The 24,590-nt window shown below is 39.8% G+C and overlaps 1 protein-coding gene across 1 annotated transcript in view; it reads right to left on the reverse strand.

Moving 5' to 3' along the window:
- Positions 1-5,300: 5,300 nt before the first annotated feature.
- Positions 5,301-24,590, reverse strand: part of LOC139459646 (uncharacterized) — a 63,751-nt gene continuing 44,461 nt past the window's right edge. Inside the window, exons 5-16 of the mRNA XM_071241242.1 lie at positions 17,766-18,305; positions 16,897-16,961; positions 15,177-15,306; positions 14,808-14,886; positions 13,847-14,199; positions 12,577-12,842; positions 11,991-12,250; positions 11,239-11,674; positions 9,168-10,376; positions 8,372-8,527; positions 6,719-6,800; positions 5,301-5,746 (exon numbers count right to left, since the gene is read on the reverse strand). Of these exons, the coding sequence (XP_071097343.1) occupies positions 5,603-5,746; positions 6,719-6,800; positions 8,372-8,527; positions 9,168-10,376; positions 11,239-11,674; positions 11,991-12,250; positions 12,577-12,842; positions 13,847-14,199; positions 14,808-14,886; positions 15,177-15,306; positions 16,897-16,961; positions 17,766-18,305 (3,720 nt within the window). The 3' untranslated portion in view covers positions 5,301-5,602. The remainder of the gene's footprint in view (positions 5,747-6,718; positions 6,801-8,371; positions 8,528-9,167; positions 10,377-11,238; positions 11,675-11,990; positions 12,251-12,576; positions 12,843-13,846; positions 14,200-14,807; positions 14,887-15,176; positions 15,307-16,896; positions 16,962-17,765; positions 18,306-24,590) is intronic.

Below are 24,590 nucleotides of genomic sequence, written 5' to 3' on the forward strand. Positions count from 1 at the left end.
ACCCAGGTTCAATTTCCCACATGGGTACAAATTCGTGAAGCACATATCTGGTGTCACCCACTCTGATATTGCTGGAATATTGCATAAAGCTGTCTAAAACCAATCTCACTCACTCACACTTAAGATCTTCATAGAAGACACTGCAGCCATCAACATCAACAAACTCTAAGCAAGTTCATCAAGTCCCACAACCATTGATGATAATCAGACAAGTTCAGACAACCATCTGGTACCCTAAGGATTTAACCTTACATTCCAAGTCAAATCCTATACAGTAATGAACAAATAGTTCTGAAAGAAAATAGTGCATCAGAAATAATATGTGTCCACACTGCAGCCATTCTCTGCAAGTAGAAACTAGTGTCAACCTGTTGTCTTATTTTCCAAACAACACCATCTGTTCAGGTTGTATGATGTCATCTTTATTTTAATAAATCTATTTGTTTATTGTACATCAAATTTAGAGCACTGTCAGAATATCTAATTTCTACACTGACATAATCACACATGTAAGCCGTGGTACATGTTGACAGAATCACACATATGTAAGTCACTGTTCATGTTGACAGAATCACACATATGTAGGTCATTGTACATGTTGACAGAATCACATATGTAGGTCATTGTACATGTTGACAGAATCACACATATGTCTACAAATTGTGATACATGTTGGCAGAATCACACATATGTAGGTCATTGTACATGTTGACAGAATCACTTACACGTAAACTGTGGTACATGTAGACTTGATGGACACAGTTAGGTATACAGTTATATATCAAGTATATATAGAAATCAGTGGTCAACTATTACAGGTTAAGGCCAGACAATGTCCTTGGTTTCCATCTTCTATCATGATAATGATTAAGGGTTGTTACTTTTACAGGTCTTTTTGTCAAAGGGACAGATAGCATCCTGATCTATTTCATAATCCCCAGGATTACTATATTAACCACACTGTGTCTTACGCATGTCCATATGTTCGTTTTACAAATTTGTCTGTATTAAATTTTGCAAAAAAAACATTTACAGCATGATCCACATTATATACATCATCACAACATTTCTTTGCATGCCCTCATGGCACAATCTGACTGTACCATTAGGAGTGCACCTGTGTCACAGGGACTCTTAATACAAGGGATTATACCAGGGAGTATTTCACTGCGCTCTAAGACAGTGGAATCTTGCCAGTACATTATCAGGGTTAAAAGGAACAGTTGGAAGAACAATAGGACTCTGTATCACCACACCCTTTGTTCTCCAGAATGTACCTTTATATCCAAACAAAGTACTGTCACTCACGCTTTAACTCGTCCACTGTCTAATACAAAGATGACACACCCTTTGTCCTCCAGACTGTACCTTTATATCCCGACAAAGTACTGTCACTCGTCCACTGTCTAATACAAAGATGACACACCCTTTGTCCTCCAGACTGTATCTTTATATCCCAACAAAGTACTGTCACTCGTCCACTGTCTAATACAAAGATGACACACCCTTTGTCCTCCAGACTGTACCTTTATATCCCGACAAAGTACTGTCACTCGTCCACTGTCTAATACAAAGATGACACACCCTTTGTCCTCCAGACTGTATCTTTATATCCCAACAAAGTACTGTCACTCACCCTTTAACTCGTCCACTGTCTATTACAAAGATGACACACCCTTTGTCCTCCAGACTGTACCTTTATATCCCGACAAAGTACTGTCACTCACCCTTTAACTCGTCCACTGTCTATTACAAAGATGACACACCCTTTGTTCTCCAGACTGTACCTTTATATCCCGACAAAGTACTGTCATTCACCCATTAACTCGTCCACTGTCTATTACAAAGATGACAAACCCTTTGTCCTCCAGACTGTACCTTTATATCCAAACATTCACCCTTTAACTCGTCCACTGTCTATTACAAAGATGACACACCCTTTGTTCTCCAGACTGTACCTTTATATCCTGACAAAGTACTGTCACTCGTCCACTGTCTATTACAGAGATGGACAACCAGGAAAACAAATAATCTGGCCTAGTGAGACAACATATGTTTACACTTAGTATTGCCATAAGTAATGCATCATTCCAGGAAATACCAGACACTCACTTGTAAATGTAAAATGTAAATGACTTTGAAATCACACTATACAAAGCATTTACATGAAATATAATAAAATACATGTTGTCAGCTTCAAGGACGGATATTTTGGTACATATTATGAATATATGTGTGTCATACAAATTAAAATTAAGAAACTCAATAAAACATTAATAAGTACACAACATTAATGTTCTGTTCTAAAACCAGTTATTGGGATGCCTAACTGTTTATCACATATATAACACATTTTAAAATACAAAAGGTATCTAAATCTAAAATTCAAAAAGTAAATTTATATTTTCAAACCCAGTTGATATATGAAATATAATATGAATCAAAAAAACAATTATCATAAATAATATTTTAAATCAGCCAAAACATTTCAATGATTAATACTGGATATGTGCATTTTATATGCAAATGATATAAATAGGTAAGTTTAATGTTATCTGCCATAGCTGCATATCTTTCATATCACAATGTAGCTTGACATACGTAATACATTTGAATAATTAAAACACATAAGTGTGTTTAGCACTCAGAGCACATAAAAGTTTGCCGAGGATGGATGCCTATTTAAGACAATTTAGTCATTTTGACCATGGTAATCATCAGAATGCTAAAAAATACCACAGAATGTTCAAAGTACATATTTTATATAATGTTCACCAGATTTCGTGAAGTTTGAAGTTTGTCTTCAAAACATATGGGGGCATTTGCAGACTATCCTAATGTATGATAGGAAATACTTTGAATAGGTAAGTTAATACAAATGAATACTTTACTGAACAATGATTTGCTCCTCCAAGATTAATTTACTAAATATCATCTTAATTACATTTGAAAAGTATTTAATTTTGATTAATTTTTGCTTCTGCCATGTTGGGTAATGGAAAAAGCAGTTCAAAATTTAAGATTACTTCCTGATACTGGATCAATAAAATAGTACAGATTGACACTGTAATCACACATAAACGTGTGATGATTGTACCTTGATAGTAAGGTGGACGGAAGGAAGTAAAACAGTACACAATGTGCAGTGTTTAATAATAACATCCTGCATGTTCTGTGACAGGGCCTAGTAGTGATGTGATAGAGGTAGCAAGTTGACAAACATTTGAATATGAAGAAACGGCAGAAATAAGGATTTCGGCAGGGGCTGGAATAAGGACTATGGTGAGGCCAGGAATAAGGACTCGGGTGAGGTCAGGAATAAGGACTCGGGTTTCAGGAATTAGGACTGGGGTTGGGACAGGAGTAAGGGCTTGGATGGGGGCAGGAATGAGGATTGTGGCAGGGGCAGGAATAAGGACTTGTGTGAGGTCAGGAATAAGGATGGGGTTGGGGCAGGAATATGGACTATAGTGAGGCCAGGAATAAGGACTCAGTTGGGGGCAGGATTATATTGTGGGATGGGAAAGGAATAAGGACTGGGTTGGGGCAGGATTACCATGATGATGGACTGATGATGGAATTGGGACTGAGTTTGGTGGTTGGATCTAATCACCCTGTGAGCCACCCTTAGGTGAAGTTTCCCTATTTGCAAAACATGGCATAATGCTAATTAAAATATAAAAAAATCACAGTCTGCCTTTAATCTCAATGCAAACATGCTGGCATTTGTTCATTGCTGCACAGATATTAATGTCCAGTGTGTGCCAAGTGTATGTCATCTGACTTAGCGTGAAAACAACCGAACTGTTAACAGTGGGATACACATATTACACCGATACAACATGGCTAACTCCTGTTTTCACAGTTCAGAATAACAATGAATGAAAAACAAATGACCATTATATAATTACAGTGTCATTCTTAACTGAAGCTACCCTTCATCAGCCAATTCCTAGATAGAAGCATAACACATCATATACTATGGCATAATATCTGCGAACTGACAAGTGGGGCAAAATACATTTGTATAGTAATTTGACATCCTCCTTAATACAGTGTATTGTATCTATTCTATTATGATAAATTCCCTGGACTTATTTGCCACCATAGCTTCATTATGGAAGTGACGGCACCATCTATTTGTCTCTTAACGCCAACTTTGCACAAAATTTCTTTTGCTGATGAGTGCAATTTGATTGGACAGCTATTTTCAAAATTATGTCATAAAAATCAAGAAGAAAACAAATGTACGGAAGAAAATGGGTCCATGGTATTTATCTTAATAGTATGGAGATCAAATACTCTGGATAATTGAGGATAGTTAAATGAATATGATAAAACTAGCCTGTATATTGTATACAAGAAGATATGTCTGCATAAAAGTGGTACACCACTCAAGAAATGAGATTACAGTACATCCACACCCATCTACAGGAATAACACGATGTAAAACAAACATTAAAAGCTACAGTCCTCAATTCTATAAATGACCCACAAAAAGGTACAATAATTACAATATTACCAGATCTTTATCTTATGACATTTTGACAACCTTTTTAACTTATATTCATCCTAAAATTGAGAATTTATGGTAAAATGATCTCAACACAGAGGAAGACCTGAATACAAAATTGTTGACAAAACGGCCATATTGGATTTCATGACATGATGACTTCATTGCTGTGTAATGTGAGACATATATTTTGTCAAAATATACTGCATTGCATAACATAATGGACGGACATTTTCCTTATGAAGTATAAAAGTCTCTAAATAAAACTCCACCTGGTTCAATGGCTGTTCAAGCAGGCTAGTTCAGCTCGGTAACCACGGTTACGATAATCACAGATACTTTATCAAGCAAAACGAACACACTCCCGCTTCAATCAAAATCCGGTCTTCCTTTTCCATAGATCCAGATTTTGCATACCTGTTTTTAAGGTTATATATATTTAAATATTTCAGGACTTCAGAATATCAGGATAGGTCATTACAATAGTTCCTCAGAGGCAAGGAATCAGATCTCCTCCAACCCCAGAGAGCTATATTGTTTCTGTGCAGTGAATGAATCTTGTTTTGCTGCAGTCAGCAATATTCCAGCATGAATACATCGGCCTGAAAATAATTAAATCTGGACAAGGCAAACCAGTGGTTGACAGCAAGAGCAAAGATCCACATCTTCAGGGCACGATGACACAGTCAGCCACATCACCACTAGATACTCATCCTTCAGCCGTCATGAGAGTTACACAATATAAAATTGCTTTGAACAATATCAAAGTTGCATCGGGGTTTGAACGAGTGAGTGAGTATGGTTTTACGCCGCTTTTAGCAATATTCTAGCAATATCACAGCGGGGGACACCAGAAATGGGCTTCACACATTGTACCCATGTCGGGAATCAAACACTGGTCTTCAACGTCACAAGCGAATGCTTTAACCACTAGGCTACCCGACCACCCCTTATCCGGCTTTGACCTTCAGGTTCTGGAACTATACTGTGCTGGAATTGCTAGTGAGGTCTGAGGTAAAAGTGTTGGCTTCAGGAAACTGGAGCAATCAGTATCATAGTATGTAGGAACTGAGGCTTTCCTTGTTGGCATCACCACTCTGAAGAGCCGAAATCTCGCCTCTTATAACTGCGTAAGTCGGAACGCATAGACCGTAGCATCTTCCGTGTGAGACCACGAATATCCTCAGTCAGATTCAGAGACTCGTTCAGATCAATATCTAGTGAATCATCCTTCTGAAACAACGATATTGTTTTTACTATTACATGTAAATTGTACATCAAATATTCTTCTACTATCATATGCAGGGTTCCTTAAATCAGGTAGCATATTTCCATTGAAGTTATATTTAAGGTTAAACAATTTCTGGATAAACAAATTTTGGGGTACATTCCTATCCCAACATGTTTAAAAAGTATTGTCTGAAATTGCATACAAATTTCCATTAGCTGTCAGGGAACATATGACTGACAAGAGTTTTCAATAAGTACTCAAAGGCAAAAATAACTGTGATCACATGTCGAACAGTTTTCTTAGTGTACACAACAAACCACTGTTAATACTGACCAGGGTAAAGAGATGCTGTTTCAATTGGGGATACAAAAAGTAGAGGCACCTCAATTGATAAAGTGTCCTTTATGACTCTAACCAGGTATAAGAAAAGCCCCCAGCTTTCAACATATCAAGTGTAAAGAAACAAAAACATGCAAAAATAAATTAGGAATTTGCTACAAAAGTACATTTTAGAAATATTAAATCTTTGGAAAGTCACTTGAATCTGTCTTCATGCTAATGGGCATATGAATATGTGTACACTTCCCCCAAAAAAGATGAGTTTTGATTTATGCCTCAAAAACAAAATACAATACAACAATCAGTTACCATGGTTACTTTTATATTTGATTATGAAAAGTGTTTTTTTATGTCTTCTATAAATTTGGCATACAGGTCATTGGATGTTTCATTTCTCACTCACCAATATTCCAGCCATATGACGGCGGACTGTAAATAATCGAGTATAGACCAGAAAATCCAGTGATTGATATCATGAGCATAGTTTACGCATTTGGGATACGGTGACATGCATCAAGTAAGTCAGCAAGCCCGACCACTTCTTATGACAAGCATAGTCGCCTTTTACAGCAAGCATGGGTTGCTGAGGACCTATACTACCCCGGATCTTCACAAAAGAAAACAAAGCAACTCACATCGATATCCCTGTCACTGTAGGAGCCATGCACTTTTCTATATTTTCTAGTTTTCCGTCTTGTGCGTGATAAACTTCGGCTCCTGAAAAAGATTATCAAAAGTAAGGGCACAAAAAACACCAAGATTACAAAATGCAAAAAATGCAAAAGGACTGTCGGCATTTGCCCCAAGGGGTATTCTGATCGATTTGTCGAAAGTTTAGGGGACAATAATAGCTTCAGCCTTGTCAACTACTTGTATTGTTGCCAACTTAAACTTGCTGACTTGCTGTCTGCTGTATAGGTATGTAACCTATACCTAATAAGTATACCACAAGACATGCTACTCAATGTGTAACTCTGTAATGTCATATACTGAATTATATAAAAAAAATATTTGAAAAAAACAACAACATAAAATACACATGCATTTTAAAGATAGTTATGATATGACTAACGATCTCTAATAAATCTGCTATTGAACGGACGCCCATCAAAACATGACTATTTTTTTTAACGTCACACATAGCTGAATTTCATGTCTCAATATTAGAAAATCAACGTTGTAAGCCAATTCCGCGAAACAACTACTTTTATAGGCTTCCACACAAACGATTGTCATAACGATTGATTCTATTTGAGAGGTATCATGTGTTATGATTGTATGCTGCGGCCTGTGACAAACTTGGTGATCAGGTTACACTACCGATCCATGGCAAAACTCGTAAAGAGTTTCACAAAAAATAAAACTACTTGTTTTGTTTGTTGTTTAATGCCACATGCAGCAATAGCACACCAATTGGATGGCCTGTAAATAATCAAACTTGACAAGACAAACCAGTGGTCAATATTATTAACAACAACCTAATCCATCTCGTACGATGCTTGCAATTAACAAAGTCAGCGAGCCTTTCCACCCACAGTTTCCCAGGGCAAGGGAGTTTACTGACTATAAACGTCCAGTTTCCACCCTTGATGAAAAGGCTGGAATTTCCAGGCTCAATCATAGCGCACCCAGTGGCTATTATGACTTATGTCCCTTCTATGTCCCTTCTATGTCCCTCCTATTGACCAATCAGATTCCATGTCTCATTTAACTTGCATTTGCTTCAAACAAAAGCCAAGTTGATCTCATTGATAATCAAGATCTATATTGAAATAAAACGTGTCTTACCCCGGGAAGAGAATGAGATCACATAAGCACCTCGATTAAAAACATGAAAAAAATTGCAAAATATCTGTCGACGCCAAGTTGGCGGTACACATGCTTCACAAATTCTGCAGTCGACCAAAATCTGGCCATTGAAATCCATGTCGTTCGTTACATGATTTTGATTGGACTATGCATAGACTCGTTTCTCCAGCCAAAACGTAACTCCAGAATCCCAGCCTAGTTTGGCAACACAAGACTTTTATAGTCAGTTAACTCCCTTGCCTCGGGAAGATGGTCCACCCGATAAGTCAAAGTAATACTAAAGTCTCCAATTAAAAGACATCCTCACAGCATATTCATTAAATTATACAATGATACATGCAAAACGACAATGCAGAAGACAATATACATACAGGGGAAATAAAAAGCCACTAAGTTTTGATAGGCACTGGATGACTGATGGAGAAGACACAATAATGAACATGACATTCCATGTTACTAACTAAACATTTGGCACCAACCTTCTCCGCCGTGAATATATCTCTTCATCTGTGTCATCACTGGAAGTGTCTCTGAACTCACGAATCCAGTAACTGCTACTCCGCTCAGGGCTAAAGTGATGTGACCTTGATGCTGACCTTGACACTGACCTTGACCTTCTATGAGGCCTACTCGATCTAAACAGTCAAAATTAGCTTACAAAATGTACAAGGTTATGTTTGCATTCATTCACATTGACATGAAAGTTAGGAAGAAGTGAGTGAATATGGTTTTACTCTAAGCTGTCATTTGAACTACAACCAGTACATCAAAGCCTTCAGTGAGTGGTCCCTTTGATCATGCTAATGAATGCTTAATTAATGGCATTTTAACACACATATACTGCAGTTACTGAAAGAAAACATCACATTGCTATGTATAATACAGCATATTTGTCTTCACGATGTCCATATATGTGTTTCTGGAAGTGTACTGTCACAAACACAACAGCACTTTTGAGCAGTTTTATGTTAACTCCATGGATATTAGAGCTATAATAATCAATAAATATGTACATATTATGCCCCTTTGAAAATGTTAATTTGCGTGATGGCCAATACGTGGCTACTCTATATCTACACACTGTAACCATTTTGCCTATACAATGCCCAAACTAGTGAGTGAATGAGTAAGGTTTTATGCCGTTTTTAGCAATATTCCAGCAATATTCATTTCATGGCAGGTGATGCCAGAAACGAGTGTCACACTTTCCATTTCCCAAACTAGTCAACTTGTACATAAACAAGGTAGAATGAGCACACATTTTGAAAAACTCACCTCTCTGTGACAAATTCCCTGGTGTGATATTGCAAGTTGTCGCCTTCATCATATTCAGCATGCGTATGTTCTCCTGAGCCTCCACAGAGAGGACAGGTCGCTGCTTCAACCACATACGATCTCTGTCTCCATGTCCGGGAACCAGCCCCGATTCCAGGATCAGTCTGATAGCCAGACCGCCCATCCACAGAATCATAGTCCTCATAGTAGGATTGCATAACTGGCCTTGACCTTGGCACAGAAAACACTGCTGGTCTATTGGAAGAACGACGGATAGTATAAAAGGGACGGTTTGTTCCTGGGCGCATGCCAGCAGTATCGGACTGGTAGCCTCGGCTGACATAACCCTCTCCATAGTTAGAGTAGGCATATTGAGGCGGGGGGTGTCCATGGGGAATAGCTGGATGGTAACCAGGAACCTGGGGAGCACCTGGCTGTTGATTGGCGTAGATTTTGGCACCAGAGGGAGTACGGAAATAACCCTTACTGGCAAGTTGCTGTCTCATCCCCTGTGTGCTGTACCTGGAAGGGACATAATATTCATAAAGTCCAACACCTTCCCCATCTCTAGGGGATGTAGGTGCCCCGACAGAACCAACTACAGGTCCAGGTCCAGCTCCAGGTCCAGCTCCAGCTCCAGGCCCAGCTCCAGGCCCAGCTCCTGTCACAGCTCCTGGCCTCAAACCTGGATGAGTTCCAGGATGAGCTGCCACCCCAGGATGAGTTGCTACTCCCGGATTAGTTGCTAACCCAGGATGAGCACCTAGCACAATTCCAGGACCTGCAAAAGGTTGAGGAGGATGTTCTGTAGGTCCACTTGCAGGCTTATTTCCCTGCTCTGTTTTCTTCATCCTTTCCATTCTGCGTCTCCGTAATCGACTTCTGGCAGGAGATTCTGCAGCTTGTGGTGGGGGCACTTCCGCGTAAGCATCCGCAGCAGCGTAGCCAAGAGGAATGTCCGAGCCATCGTTCTTCCGCTGATTGGGCAGTGTCCAGTACCATTCATCCCACTCCCGTGCATTGGTGCCTGAAAAGGAGTTGGCTCTCCTCCTTGGCATCCTCATGAAGCCATAAGGATCATCAAAAGGGTCATAGTACTCGGGCTGACCTTGAGGAGGTAGAGGAGGGGCTTGAGGGGGGGTTTCCACAGCCTGTTCCACTCTCTCCTTTAACCTCTCAACCTCATCCTGTAGAGCGCGTAGACGAGACCTGAAAACAAATAACAACTTCGAATAGATAACAGTCAAAGAAACAGTATTTCAAAATAAATACAACAGTTAAGAACAAAAAGAAATTCTTTCAAGATTGAAACTGAACTATTGTGAAAGCACTATTACTTACAAAATGTTATCGACAGATTTCTTTTTTACCAATTCACAAAATTTAATCAATGTCATCAAGCCCAGGACTAGAACCTACAGTCACAGGATTCTGGCATGCTTAAGGAATTCAACTCAGCACAGCAAATGGCAGCACATGGGGGGTGCCCGAGCCTCATTCTAAGACTGTGAGCAAGATACCAGGAACTATAAGCACTATAGCTGAGGGGCTGTTACCTTTACAAACACTGGAGGTGAGTTGAGATGGGGTTAACATCGTGTTCAAGATTATTGCAGTGTTATAGCAACATGCATGCATGTGTATATGTGTGTGTGTGTGGCTGCTTGTACTAGTTCAAACTAATGCCAATTTTTATATTGCTAGCCAACAGAGATACCATGCCACAGTTTAACATGAATACCCCACTCAGACACAATATATTGATGCCGAGCCAACTAGTCCTTGTTTTAGCCCCTAAATGCCAACATTGGAATACACCCTAGCTTGGTAGTACACAGCACCGAAGTAAGAACCAGTGTACTCTACAGTGCATGAAACTTGCAGACTTCAGTTGAGCTGAAATGACTTTCAAATCAGTTTCACTCACTGTGCAATGGATGTGTCCACTCGTATCAAATGTATATGGCTTTGTATGGGTAAATTTATATCTTGTTTTGGGTACATTTCAATATAGGGGATCATATGTGAAGTCTGTCTTCAACAACGACCTGACGATATTATCTACACTAACCCTGATGCAGACGACAAACGTGTAGCATCTGACTCATGACCTCTGTCCCACTCTCGATCTGACCCCACTGCCCTATCTTCCTTCCTTTGCTGGAGATTACTCTTCAGCAGGGATTCTCTCCCTTTAACAGTTCGTTCTTCTGTTCGATCCATCTGTCTGCCAGCAGGTGTTGCCCTGGTGGCCCCTGATCTTGGCGGAGCAGTCTGTCTTGTCCTTGCCTGGACACTTCTCGGTGTCTCCATGTCAGATGAAGAGGCGTATCGAGATCCTCCCATCCCTCGTGTTGGTGTAGCTCTCGGAGTTACCTCCTCTTCCTCCTCTGACACCAGGGTGCGTGACTTCCGCTGAGGTTTAGCTGGTGATGCGACTTCCTTGCTTTCTGTTTTTTGGCTAATTTTCAACCTTGTTGAAGTTTTTGGTGTAGCATCTGTGTCTTCTGGTCACAGAAAAAGCATCAAGTTATCAAGGAATGAAATTGAAATTCAAGCTGTTTAGAATATGATCCATAAACAAATCTTAAGAGTTGATTCTGATTACTAATGGATTTAAATATAATCAGAATATAATATAAAATAAATATTCATGAAAATTGTAAAAAAATAATTCACATTGTATAAATTATGTTTGAAATATCAGTAACGGAAACCTCACTTATACAAGCTTCATTATGCAACTTACATGTAGAGAACATGATCAAAAATGTCTTTTAACATCCTCAAAATCAAGTTTGTGAAAATAACAATTAGAATTACCTTCTCCTGAGTAACCTTCTGAAGTCCGGTCATGCTGACCCACATTCCGATTCTCGCGACCTTGTCTTTTCTGCGACCTCTGACCTCTGTCACTTTCACTGACCTCTGTTTCTGTCGGGTCATCCATGAAACTGGCCGTCACCTCCATGCTATCATTCTGCATGCTACTGTCTCTACGGTCACTTTCACTGTCTCTCGTTGACCTTGACCGACCACGGCCTGTGTCCGATGTGCTTGTGTCAGCACCACTTCTAACACTACTGAAAATAACAAAAGAGGTGAGGTGAGGTGAGGTGAGGTGAGGTGAGGTGAGGTGAGGTGAGGTGAGGTGAGGTGAGGTGAGGTGAGGTGAGGTGAGGTGAGCTGAGCTGAGCTGAGCTGAGCTGAGCTGAGCTGAGCTGAGCTGAGCTGAGTGAGTGAGTGAGTGAGTGAGTGTGGATTTGTATTTGCAAAGTGGATGTGGATGTGGAATTTAGATGTGGATGTAGACTTGGATGTGGATGTGGACTTGGATATTGATGTGGATGTGGATATGGATTTGCAAATGGATGTGGATACGGATGTGGACATAGATTAAGATTCTCACCTCGCCCTGTTCCTTCTCCCTGAGTCCCCAGGGTGTCTCAGTCTCAGTGGCTGCTGCTGTTGTTGCTGCTGCTGCTGCTGCTGCTGAGGTAATGGACGAGTGACGTCTGACCCAACCACCGATCCTATAAATCCACTGTCCACATCGTCAGCTCCTCTCTGCTTCGTCATCTGCTTGAACTTTCCGGGGCCTGGGAGGTTGGCGAGTGCCCCCTGGTCTGAGATGCCACTGTCATCCAGACTCTGCATGCTGCCACCACCAGGATGCTAACAAAGAACACGTCCGTCAATGAGTCAATGCTGTCTCATAGCAAAGTCAGTATACGCACATCCTTGATTATCCTGAGTATGATATATCTAATCTATTACGATCAATACCCTGGACCCAATTACCACGATCGTTTCATGTTGAAAATAACATCACCAGCTCCATCTCTTATCAAAAACAGCACAGAATTTCTCTCATTCATGCCACCTCGGAAAGCAAGTTCAGCTTAGATCTATGTGTAATACCCATCATCAGTGTAGGTAAAGACACTACAATTAGTACCATGAGTCTACCCACAGGAATCTTAACATTTCCAAGTTCTGTGATGGGATCAAACCATGGACTTTCTGATCTATGGTTGGACGCCTTGTCCACATGACCAAAGAGGATAATCAGCAAGGTGACGAGGGAGGATGTCATTTATGGGGTGACTGCACTTACTCATAGATATGTAATTTAGGCATGATGTTTTTTGGTTATTAAGGTAATCTCATACACTACTCATATATGCTTAGGACTATAATAGTCACTTTAGTCAAAGGTGTGCTTCTTAACAAATGTTGAGTAGTATCTTTAAAGACTACCGGGCAAAGGTACAAAAAAATTACAAATGTTCTGAAAACGTTACTAGGCTGCAAAACAGTTGCCGAAACACTGTAAATGTGAAGTCCAAAACACAAATATTATACCCATATCATATAGAACACCATCCAGCAACCATTTCTCGTTTGTTTCATTTTGAGTTTGAATGACCAAATTCATTTTTGCAAGGACTGTCATATTCAAAGGCAAGGGCGTTAACTGACTATAAACATCCAGTTACCACCCTTGCTGAACTAGGCTGGAATTCTAGAGTTACATTTTGGCTGGACTAACGAGTATAGGCATAGTCCAATCAAAATATTGTAATGAACTAGGCATCCAGTACGTGAACAATATGGATTTCAACGTGAAGGACTTTGTGCCTAGTGCCTCTTTAAATATGTTGAAAAATATTGCATACCTTCCTCATCTTGTGGTCCCTGAAGTCATGACTGTGGCGTCTAGGGCGGGGCAGTGATGTGTTTGGATCGTCCCGCGAGAGCTCTCTCCCGTCAGTCGACAGTCTGTCCCTGGAGATGTTGAGGGTGGGGCGTCCTGATCCCCGAGGACCTCCTCTGATGACTGGCGAGTAGCCATCCCTAGGTGACCGCGAACGTCCATCTTGTGTCGGTGATCGCCGATCATGTGAGGATGGTGAGAGGCGCCCTCTACTGGGCATTGAAGGAGATGCTCGATCTCGAGATGACAAACTGTCTCTGGATGTGTTGCCATGGTAACCATTCATTTTTTCATATTTTGTTCTATTTCCACTTCCTGAATGTAAAATTAGGAAAATTACCTACATGCAACGTTTGCTCTGTGATCTAAATATGCAAAACTAATTATGCCATTAAACCTGTTTCATAGGTTATTGATCTCATCAACTAATGTTCCCAAATGTAAAAATATACTTTTACCTCCATCATTGATTTATGAACTTGGTAAAAATATCTAAGAAAATTATTCAACAGTCTCTCTGTTACATACAGCCGATAGAAAGCAATTTATTGCACAGAATTGAACAAATCAAACAAAACATAGCTACAATTTTGTGATTAATCATTCGAAACATTCATAAAATCCCCATTTACAACAAACCAGTGAGTAAAGCGAGTGAGCGAGCGAGAATGGTTTTACACCACTTTTTGCAATATTCCAGCAATATCACAGCGGGGAAGACCAGAAATGGGCTTCACACATTGTACCCATAAGCCATAAATCATACCCATAAGCATGGATAATCTGTACCAGACTGCAATGATATCAGTGCCCCGTTCCATGGGGATGCTAGTACTATAACTGTCTGTGTTGACGTTTGGGATTATTGACAATTGTATCACTAACATCACCTTGATGATCGGAGCCAGGTTTATGAAACATACCTTCCTGGCCACCAGGCCTGGTTCCTGGCTCCTGGTGTCGGTCCTGGGAATCTGACCTGTAGTCTGGTGTACTTCTTCCCTGTAACCATGGTAATATTTAGCTAATTTCAGCACACATCAATTTATCAGTTCTCATAGTAATTGATCAATATTAACAGCAATATAACATGACTATTTTATGTACTTTTACTATTCTCATTTTTCCAGTTCTATTTTTAATGAAATAGTGAAGACCATGAAGCACCCATAAAATACTTGCAACTCCTACTAAACCATGCAGACTTTCTGCAGGGGTTTACTTGTAACTGGTGTTGACTATTGTAGGCATTTTTAACTGTTGGAATAGTATTGTGATAGTCTGAAACTGACCTGATTTTGTCGCTGTAGTCTGTTCGCCTCCTCTCCCGACAGGAAGTAGGCCCCAGGGGATGCTGCTTCTGGCTGTGGAGACTGCCCGCGTGATGCGTTTCTTGATTCTTGTCTCTGCATCCTCTCCCATCTGGAAACAAAACAAGATAATGTCAATCTTTAAGTTCATCTTTTCACTTTGTATTTCTCATCTTATGATTAAAAGCTTAAAAAGAAATATCACAATAAATTTGCATTTCAGATCACAGAATTCCAAATGCACTACACAGGCCAATTAAACCATTGACTGGTTGTTTCTTGGTTGGTTGGTTGGTTGGTTGGTTGGTTGGTTGATTGGGTGGTTTGGAGTTTGGATCAATGGTTGGTTGAATGTTTGAAAGTTTGTTCAATAATTGGATGGGTGGTGGGTTGGGTTGTTTTGAAATTGGTTTATGGTTGCATGGTGGGTTGGTGGGTTGGTAGGTAGGTGGGTTGGTAGGTAGGTGGGTGGGTGGGTGGGTGGGTGAATGGGTGGGTGGGTGTTTGGGAGGGCTGGATGGTTGCTGATTGGACCTTTAAAGGTTTGTTCAATAGTTGGAAGGTAGGGTAGTTGGTTGACTGGTTGGGTGGGCTTTTAAAAGTTGGTGGTTAGGGGGTAGGGTGGTTGGGAGGTAGGGTGGTTGGTTCGAGGCTGGGTTGTTGCAGCTGCGTGGTGGGTGGCCTGAGTGTGTCAGTTGGTGAGCCAATATTACACATGTTGGGGCACAATTACACTGAATCAGAAAAGTAACAACTGAACACATGAAATGCCCCAAAAATCCACAGATGTCAGAATAAAATATGTTTCAGAAATTACTTTTTTTTTGCAAAGTGAAATACATTCACTATCATTTTCAAGATGTGCATTTATAGAAAACATCATGATAGGTGGTGAGTAGTCCTCGGGGTATTTTCAGTTTTCTTCTTTGGGGCTGTTTCAAGTAAAGTCAGGCAGGTGTGTTTATCACAGATATAAACAGTAACTCAGTCATATCAAAGAGTTTTACTTTGTGATGGATGAATTTTCAAATTAGTAGATGTTTACAAGTTTGGTGAAACCAAGTAACACAGGCATGGTACAGACAAACCAAACATGTAAATCTGGAAGAATCTCAGATTCAAACCTATGAGTGAATCCTTGCACAACCAATGCATATGATCCAAGAGACGTTATTTTTATTTCTTCTCAGTGGCATCTGACTCCACGTTTAAACCGCGGGAATTAATAAATAAAATAAACACTATAAATGCTCTTAGCTGCAATATTGCAGGATTCAATTAGGCAACACATTTTATTTTTATTTTCACAGGCCTGTCGCTCCTATTGAAAAGCAGCCAGAAAATAAATAAACTAAACATAAAAGTATTTATTTTTGTTATGTCTCCAGTGAGTAATACAGACCCTCAATAAAAAATGTTATATATAAAATCCATGTTTACATCACTAACAGTGATTCAAGAAGCCAGCTGCATATAAACTCAACGGCAGAATAAATAAATAAATGGTTGACATTGCTTTTTACTCTTATTTATATTTTGACCGACCTTGTGTGGAAAAGCTGGAATAAATCTGTGAAACATGAAATTGAAAAAGTTTGGACTCAGACATATTTCAAGGATACATAATTTCTTTTTTTGAATCACATTTCATGGGGACTTTCCCTGGCATCCCAGGATGAACTGACAAATTCAAGGGACAAACCTTTCTTCCAGCTCTGGAGCAAGACGGAACATGTCCGGAGCTTCATCACAAATCTGCTTCAGTTTCTATAGTCAGCAGAACAATAGAAAACAATTAATGAAACAATGAACAGAACAATTTTGAGAACAATGGAATACAATGAATTGATCAATTGATAGAACAATAAACAACACAACAAATAAAACAATTAAGGGAACAATGAATAGAACAATTAACGTAACAATGAGTGAGTGAGTGAGTGAGTGAGTGAGTGAGTGAGTGAGTGAGTTGGGTTTATGAGCATGGGTATGGTACTGACAAACCTAGAAACATAAACGGGGCACACTAGGATTCGAACATACAATCATAGGTTTCTGGCATGCCCAAGGGATGCAACTCTGCACAGCGAATCGCTATTAAGACGACTGGGCCATCCGTGCCCCATAGGGTAACAATGAACCGAACAATTAAGGGAACAATTAATTTCAATGGACGGAGCAATTACAGGAACAAAGAACAGAAAGGACAATGATTCAAACAGATTACTCGTTCAAATGAACAAATTTAACTGATGTAGTTTAATTAATGTTAAGTGTTAAGAATACAATGTTAAAATACCTCTGAATTTGACAAAAATAGCTTAAATGAAAGTGATAAAACCTTTTCCATAATCATAAGAAAACTCTGTTAAAGGCAGAATCCATAAGTCAATCATATTCAAAATCTTACAAACCATTATTGAACAAACAATTATGTTTTTCCAGTTTGCCTGCTTGTTTGGGATCCCAGATAAATCCTCGCATAATATCTGAGCATTCACAAACAACCATTCCTTTTGATCACCGAACATCCATTGTCAAAAACAATCGAAAACTTCACAACATACTTACTCTGACCAAGTTATCAATCTCCTTGTCACGTTCAGGCGTTTTGGCCATCTGTTTCAACCGTCGGTACCGATCCATTAACGCATTATACTCATCATGAAGTCTTTGTAACTTTTTCTCAAAATCGGTATCCTCTTTGGGTGGCACAACATCACTTCCTGCTAGAGTCCCCTGCATCTTCCTCTTCAGTTGGTCAATTGCATGTTCATCATCTTCATCCATGTCCTCCATTGAGTCTGCGAGTCTGTTGCTTTGGAACGGTTGACGGAGTGCTGCTTTTTCCATCAAGTTTGTGTCAACATTGGCATGAATTTCATCAAATTTCATACCCAATCGGAACAGCTCTCCTTCCAGTTCCTTGCCTTGGTCAAAGTTGGCATCTTTGAGGGAAGCACCTGATCGCCGAAGCACGTTGTAGTCCTCCTTTGCTTGGAGGTAGTGTCTACGAAGGACCTCATGGTCCGTGCGGATGTTCTCAAGTACCTCCTCCTGCTCCTCAAGGGTCAGCTGTCTCTGCTCCAGGAGGGAGTTGAAGGACTCAATCTGTAACAGAATGTAGAAGTTAAATGAGAGGGAGAATAAATCCCTTATACCCAACCATGAAGAAGACAGGCTGTATGTGGAATTCTGAGCGCCAGAATAAATCCCTTATACCCCACCATGAAGAAGACAGATTGCACATGGATTTCTGAGTGAGAGAATAAATCCCTTATACCTCGCTTCAAAGCAATAGCCTGCATGCTTTTCCAAGTCAATGAAAGTCACATGACATACCACAAGTTAACCTCAGCTCAATCAAACAGCTGTTTTCTATCAATTTTGAATTCGTTTTCATTCTTTTACAATGGCTGACTTAAACATGTCGGTATAATAAATTTGTTACAGCAGTATCACTCAGATACAAGTGTGGGACACATAAAACTACATGTACCCCTCATGACAATGCTACAACTTATACAGTACAGGGACCAATTCTGCCCATAAGCTAATCAGAACAAACACAGCTTAACTGATGGGAAATACTACTGGTAACAGCTCTGCACATCAAAACAATACAAAAACTAGAACGTCGGGCACCAAAACCTTGGATTAATTGATGAAAATGGCAAACTATGAAATCCAATGTACAATGCAATGAGGTGTGCGAAACCTGTCTTCATAGATCTTCCACCCTTCCAATCTACAACCAAGAGTCCTGACCATATGGTTACTCTACTTGAAAACATATTCAATTTCAAATTAATTGCATACATCAAAGTCCCCTGTAATGTCTGTAAAAACCAACAGCATTACCCTAACCAATAACAGTATACCCCAGGCAATGTTGTTATTCCATGCCTTTCCCATCTAAAAGGAATTAAGCACAACAAAGCATTCCTGAAATACCTGTATTCAGACCAGCACAACTGATACCAATACAAAATAAAACCAAAGATAGGACCGATATTCCTTTTGTTTGTACTCAAAGGCGGGTCAAATATGTCAGCGCTAACAAAAAGCCATGACATATTGATTGCTCTTCTATGATATCATCTACCGACACTACTGTATAAAGATTGTAGGGCATAGTATGTTCTGGTTCATATTTAATATCTTGTATAACTAATAAATCTATTTTCCATTCAGTGGTTCTCGGGGTCATATATTATTCTTAATACCAACCTTAATAATCTACAGTTTTTCCATTTCCTGTACAATATTTTGTTAATTCATCATTGATCAAGATTGTTTCAATTCATGTTTCAAACTTTTTATCCTTATTCACAGTTTTAGCTGGTACATGTTCTTGAATAATACAGAATAGTAGAGAAAGCTGGCATACACGGTTCAAATATTTTGGCCTACTTGCAAACTGTTAATATTTTATTTGATGGATACAAATTATTAATTCTAAAATGTTAAAATCAATTTGTAAGTGAGTGAGAGGAGCTTAACGCCACTTTGAACTATATTCCAGAAATATCACGGCATGTTGGCTTGACGTAGGAGGAAGTCTGAAGTATCGGACGTTCACCACTTTGGTCAAACCCACAGCAAGGTATGGTGCTGACAAACCTAGAAACATAATCACAGTGAACCGGAATTCGTACCCATGATCAAAGGTTTCTGGCGTGCCCAAGGGACACAACTCTGCACAGAGAATTGTGGTGCCTTGGACAGCTGAGCCAACTGTGACCCTTAACATCAATTGGCAAAGAAGAAGCTTACCCTTTGTTCATTACAAGGTATGACCTAAGGGCTGGGGCGAGTCCAAATTTACTACCCGGGTACCCGATCCCCCATTACCCAGCCCCACCCGGGTACCCACTGCAGGTCTCAAGAGAGTACCCGAGTTACCCGTCCCAGCCCTATATGGACTACCTTCTTGAAATCTATCGACATTGTCATGATAATACATTCATTATGTACTGCTTATAAATACCACCTAGAGAACCAAATTTATACCTTACAATCTTAATCTCGGCATGTTACAATAAAAATGCTACCAGTATGAACTCCAACCTCAAGAAAAAGGTCTCATTGAGGAAGAAAATTCATACCTAACAAGTTTACCTGTGTACACCCCAACAGGCTATCAGCTTGAATCCAACCTTTAAGAAAACTTCTAAAATGCCTTTGAGGAAAGCAAATCACACCACAAAATGTTTTCATGTTCCAATGCCAAGCAGTTATACAATCTAAAATAGTTTATCATAATTTCTACCCACCAGAAAACTGACTTGAATAACAAACATTCATACTTCACAGTTTGCTCCCAGAAATATGAACAATCTTATTGGTATATGTACAAATTTCATTATCTCGAAAAACATCAAATTCTCTTTGTGGAATGTAAATAAAAACTTACAATGTTTGTCCAAGCTAATGCAAAGCAACCTTACAATCTAAATAGTATAAATTTAAACGATACCTTTTATAAAACTTCTAAAATGCAATTTGAGGAACCAAAAACATACCTTACACTTTTCTCCTGTGCCAATACCAAGCCTTAGGTACAATCTTACATGATCTAATGGTTTGAATACCCTCCTGGAAACTCTCACAATAGGCTTGGACTAGGAAATGCCCCTTGACTCACACCTCTCACCAGTAGATCAGGTCTGACACTTGATATTATCTTTGTACACTGTTGTCTAGGTGAGGCTATTATGCAGGGTTCATTCTAGTCTAAAGCTTTTCACACAAGAATTATGTTCAACATGTTACGGTGTTTGAGTAAGATCGGTTGATTTTTATGAATACATGTTTGTAGTTTATTTGTAAGATTTACTTTACCATGGGATAAAGGACAACCTTTATTTACAAATCTGTTTTATGTGAACAACTTGATATATATGTAAGAGGTATTTTAGAAGTTGCAGTTGAGTTATAAGAGCGTCATTTGTTGAACATGAACTATTGGTGGTTCATGACAGGTTATGTCTAAATGTAACATGTCTGAAAGATGGGGAAATATGGGAGTCAGTGAGTGAACAGATCTATTAAAGAACTTTGTGTTTTGTTTCAAGCATTTCATACATGTACTGTTTTCCCCAAAACAGGTGTCAACTGTCATGATTCAACACACATTAATGCATTCAATCCTTGACTTAATTAGTGGTTTCATCATCAGTACATGACACACTAAACTGATTTGCAGGTTCTGGGGCCATAGAAATGTTCATGCTGTTGATATTATATAACAACTAAGCCAGACCATTTCTCTACTTGAGAAAAGCAGATATATATCTAGAAAATACTGAAAATTTGTGAATGTTGTTTTTCTTAAAGTAAAATATCATGAGGTGAGCATAATAAAATATGTATCTTATCATGACGTATCTAATGGGATACATATCATTGTGTGTATGATTGTATGATACATGAATTATATATTCAAGTGATTTAGGTATAATAATATAATATGTATTATACATGTATTTTATATGCAAGTACTATATTTATATGTATCATATACATGTAATAAGGTAAGTGTTATATATGTCTCATATCTTCCAAAATATTAATAAGGTATCATATCATATAAGGTAAGTACTGATATAACAAATGTAGCAGAATAATATATGTACCGTAGCATATCTTGAAATAACTTATTTATAATATGTATCATATAAGGTAAATATAATACATGTAGCATATCTTTAAAAAATATATTTATAATATGTCTCATATAAAAAGGTAAGTATAATATATGTAACATATTTTTAAGGAATTTATTTATAAAATGTATCATATAAGGTAAGTATAATAAATGTAACATCTTGAAGTAATTTATTTTTAATATGTATCATATGAGGTAAGTCAAATTAGCATATAATAAGGGATGTACCCGGTAATATTGATGTCATTAGGTAATTTACACAATACTCATCGTATATGAGTTCAGTGCATCAAGCCACATCATGCTGTACAACCCCACGCTGACCCGTCCTATACAACCCCATGCTGACCGTCCTATACAACCCCGAGCTGACCGTCCTATACAACCCCACGCTGACCGTCCTATACAACCCTATACTGACCCGTCCTATACAACCCCACGCTGACCGTCCTATACAACCCCACGCTGACCCATCCTATACAATCCCACACTGACCGTCCTATACAACCCCACGCTGACCGTCCTATACAACCCCATACTGACCTGTCCTATACAACCCCACGCTGACCGTCCTATACTACCCCATACTGACCTGTCCTATACAACCCCACGCTGACCGTCCTATACAACCCCACGCTGACCGTCCTATACAACCCCATACTGACCTGTCCTATACAACCCCACGCTGACCGTCCTATACAACCCCACGCTGACCGTCCTATACAACCCTACACTGACCCGTCCTATACAACCCCACGCTGACCCATCCTATACAATCCCACACTGACCGTCCTATACAACCCCACGCTGACCGTCCTATACAACCCCATACTGACCTGTCCTATACAACCCCACGCTGACCGTCCTATACAACCCCATGCTGACCTGTCCTATACAACCCCACGCTGACCGTCCTATACAACCCCATGCTGACTGTCCTATACAACCCCATGCTGACCTGTCCTATACAACCCCACGCTGACCGTCCTATACAACCCCACGCTGACCGTCCTACACAACCCAATGCTGACCCGTCCTATACAACCCCACGCTGACCCGTCCTATACAACCCCATGCTGACCGTCCTATACAACCCCATGCTGACCGTCCTATACAACCCCATGCTGACCTGTCCTATACAACCCCACGCTGACCGTCCTATACAACCCCACGCTGACCGTCCTATTCAACCCCATGCTGACCCGTCCTATACAACCCCACGCTGACCGTCCTATACAATCCCACACTGACCGTCCTATACAACCCCACCCTGACCGTCCTATACAACCCCATACTGACCTGTCCTATACAACCCCATACTGACCTGTCCTATACAACCCCACGCTGACCGTCCTATACAACCCCACGCTGACCGTCCTATACAATCCCACACTGACCGTCCTATACAACCCCACCCTGACCGTCCTATACAACCCCATACTGACCTGTCCTATACAACCCCATACTGACCTGTCCTATACAACCCCACGCTGACCGTCCTATACAACCCCACGCTGACCGTCCTATACAACCCCATACTGACCGTCCTATACAACCCCATACTGACCTGTCCTATACAACCCCACGCTGACCGTCCTATACAACCCCACGCTGACCGTCCTATACAACCCAATGCTGACCCGTCCTATACAACCCCATGCTGACCCGTCCTATACAACCCCACGCTGACCCGTCCTATACAACCGCATGCTGACCCATCCTATACACCCCATACTGACCCGTCCAGTTCCCAGTATCTGGTGGATGCAGGACATTGGACACTGTGAGTGTTTCCAGAAAGCAGAAAACTTGGTCCGCAACACAACTGACATTTGTCAGATAAGATAAACCGACACAGACATACACACTGACAGCTAATCGAAGTTGTATTGATATTTTCCCCACCAACTGATCTATCATCCATTTTAACTTTCATGATTCATGTTTTCCCAATGTAGGATGTGACAAGCTATCTAAGAGCGAGGCCAGAATGACACAACTTTTTATCAATACATACATCAAAGCTTTTATTGAATTACATGTCGACATTCTAAATACCATCCATGATCTCCAACCATTGTGGCCAATTACACATCTGTGATGTCATTTTTCTATTGATTAAACACTCCATCATTTTTCAGGAATGGACAGTTGTTTGTCAAGTATACATTATCTTGAACCAACATTTCAATTAATTCACCCTTTGAAAATTGACTGAAATATTTTTTTCTTTTTTTTGACTAGTGAAAGATTACAAATTTTGTCAGAAAGCGGGGTTTCAAACCCACATCGTATGATTTAAGGACATCTAATAGTCGATCTTGCTGATGGCGACACGTGTGACATGTACTATTCTGATGGTGACACATGACGACATGGTGTGACATATACTATTCTGACACCGACACATGACGACATGGTGTGACATATACTATTCCGATGGTGACACATGACGATAATAGTGTGACATGTACTATTCAAATATTTGCATAATCCTTAAAAGCTAAAAAATAATATGTATATAATGTCGTGTCCATTTAGTAATTCAGAGATACTCGGACATTCCCCTCTACGTAATGCCTGGGTAAGGTCATATTCTATTTGTGTTGAAAATATTTCAGACCATAAAATCTAATTAATGATCTAGTAGATTGGGAGATAAACACACTGTGATTTCAATGTAGAGCTAGGTTACCTGTGGATTTAACAGGACTAAAATGACTTTG

This window comes from Haliotis cracherodii, unplaced genomic scaffold (assembly GCF_022045235.1).
Source record: "Haliotis cracherodii isolate W230 unplaced genomic scaffold, xgHalCrac1.p SCAF_13, whole genome shotgun sequence".
Classification (NCBI taxonomy): Eukaryota; Metazoa; Mollusca; class Gastropoda; order Lepetellida; family Haliotidae; genus Haliotis; species Haliotis cracherodii.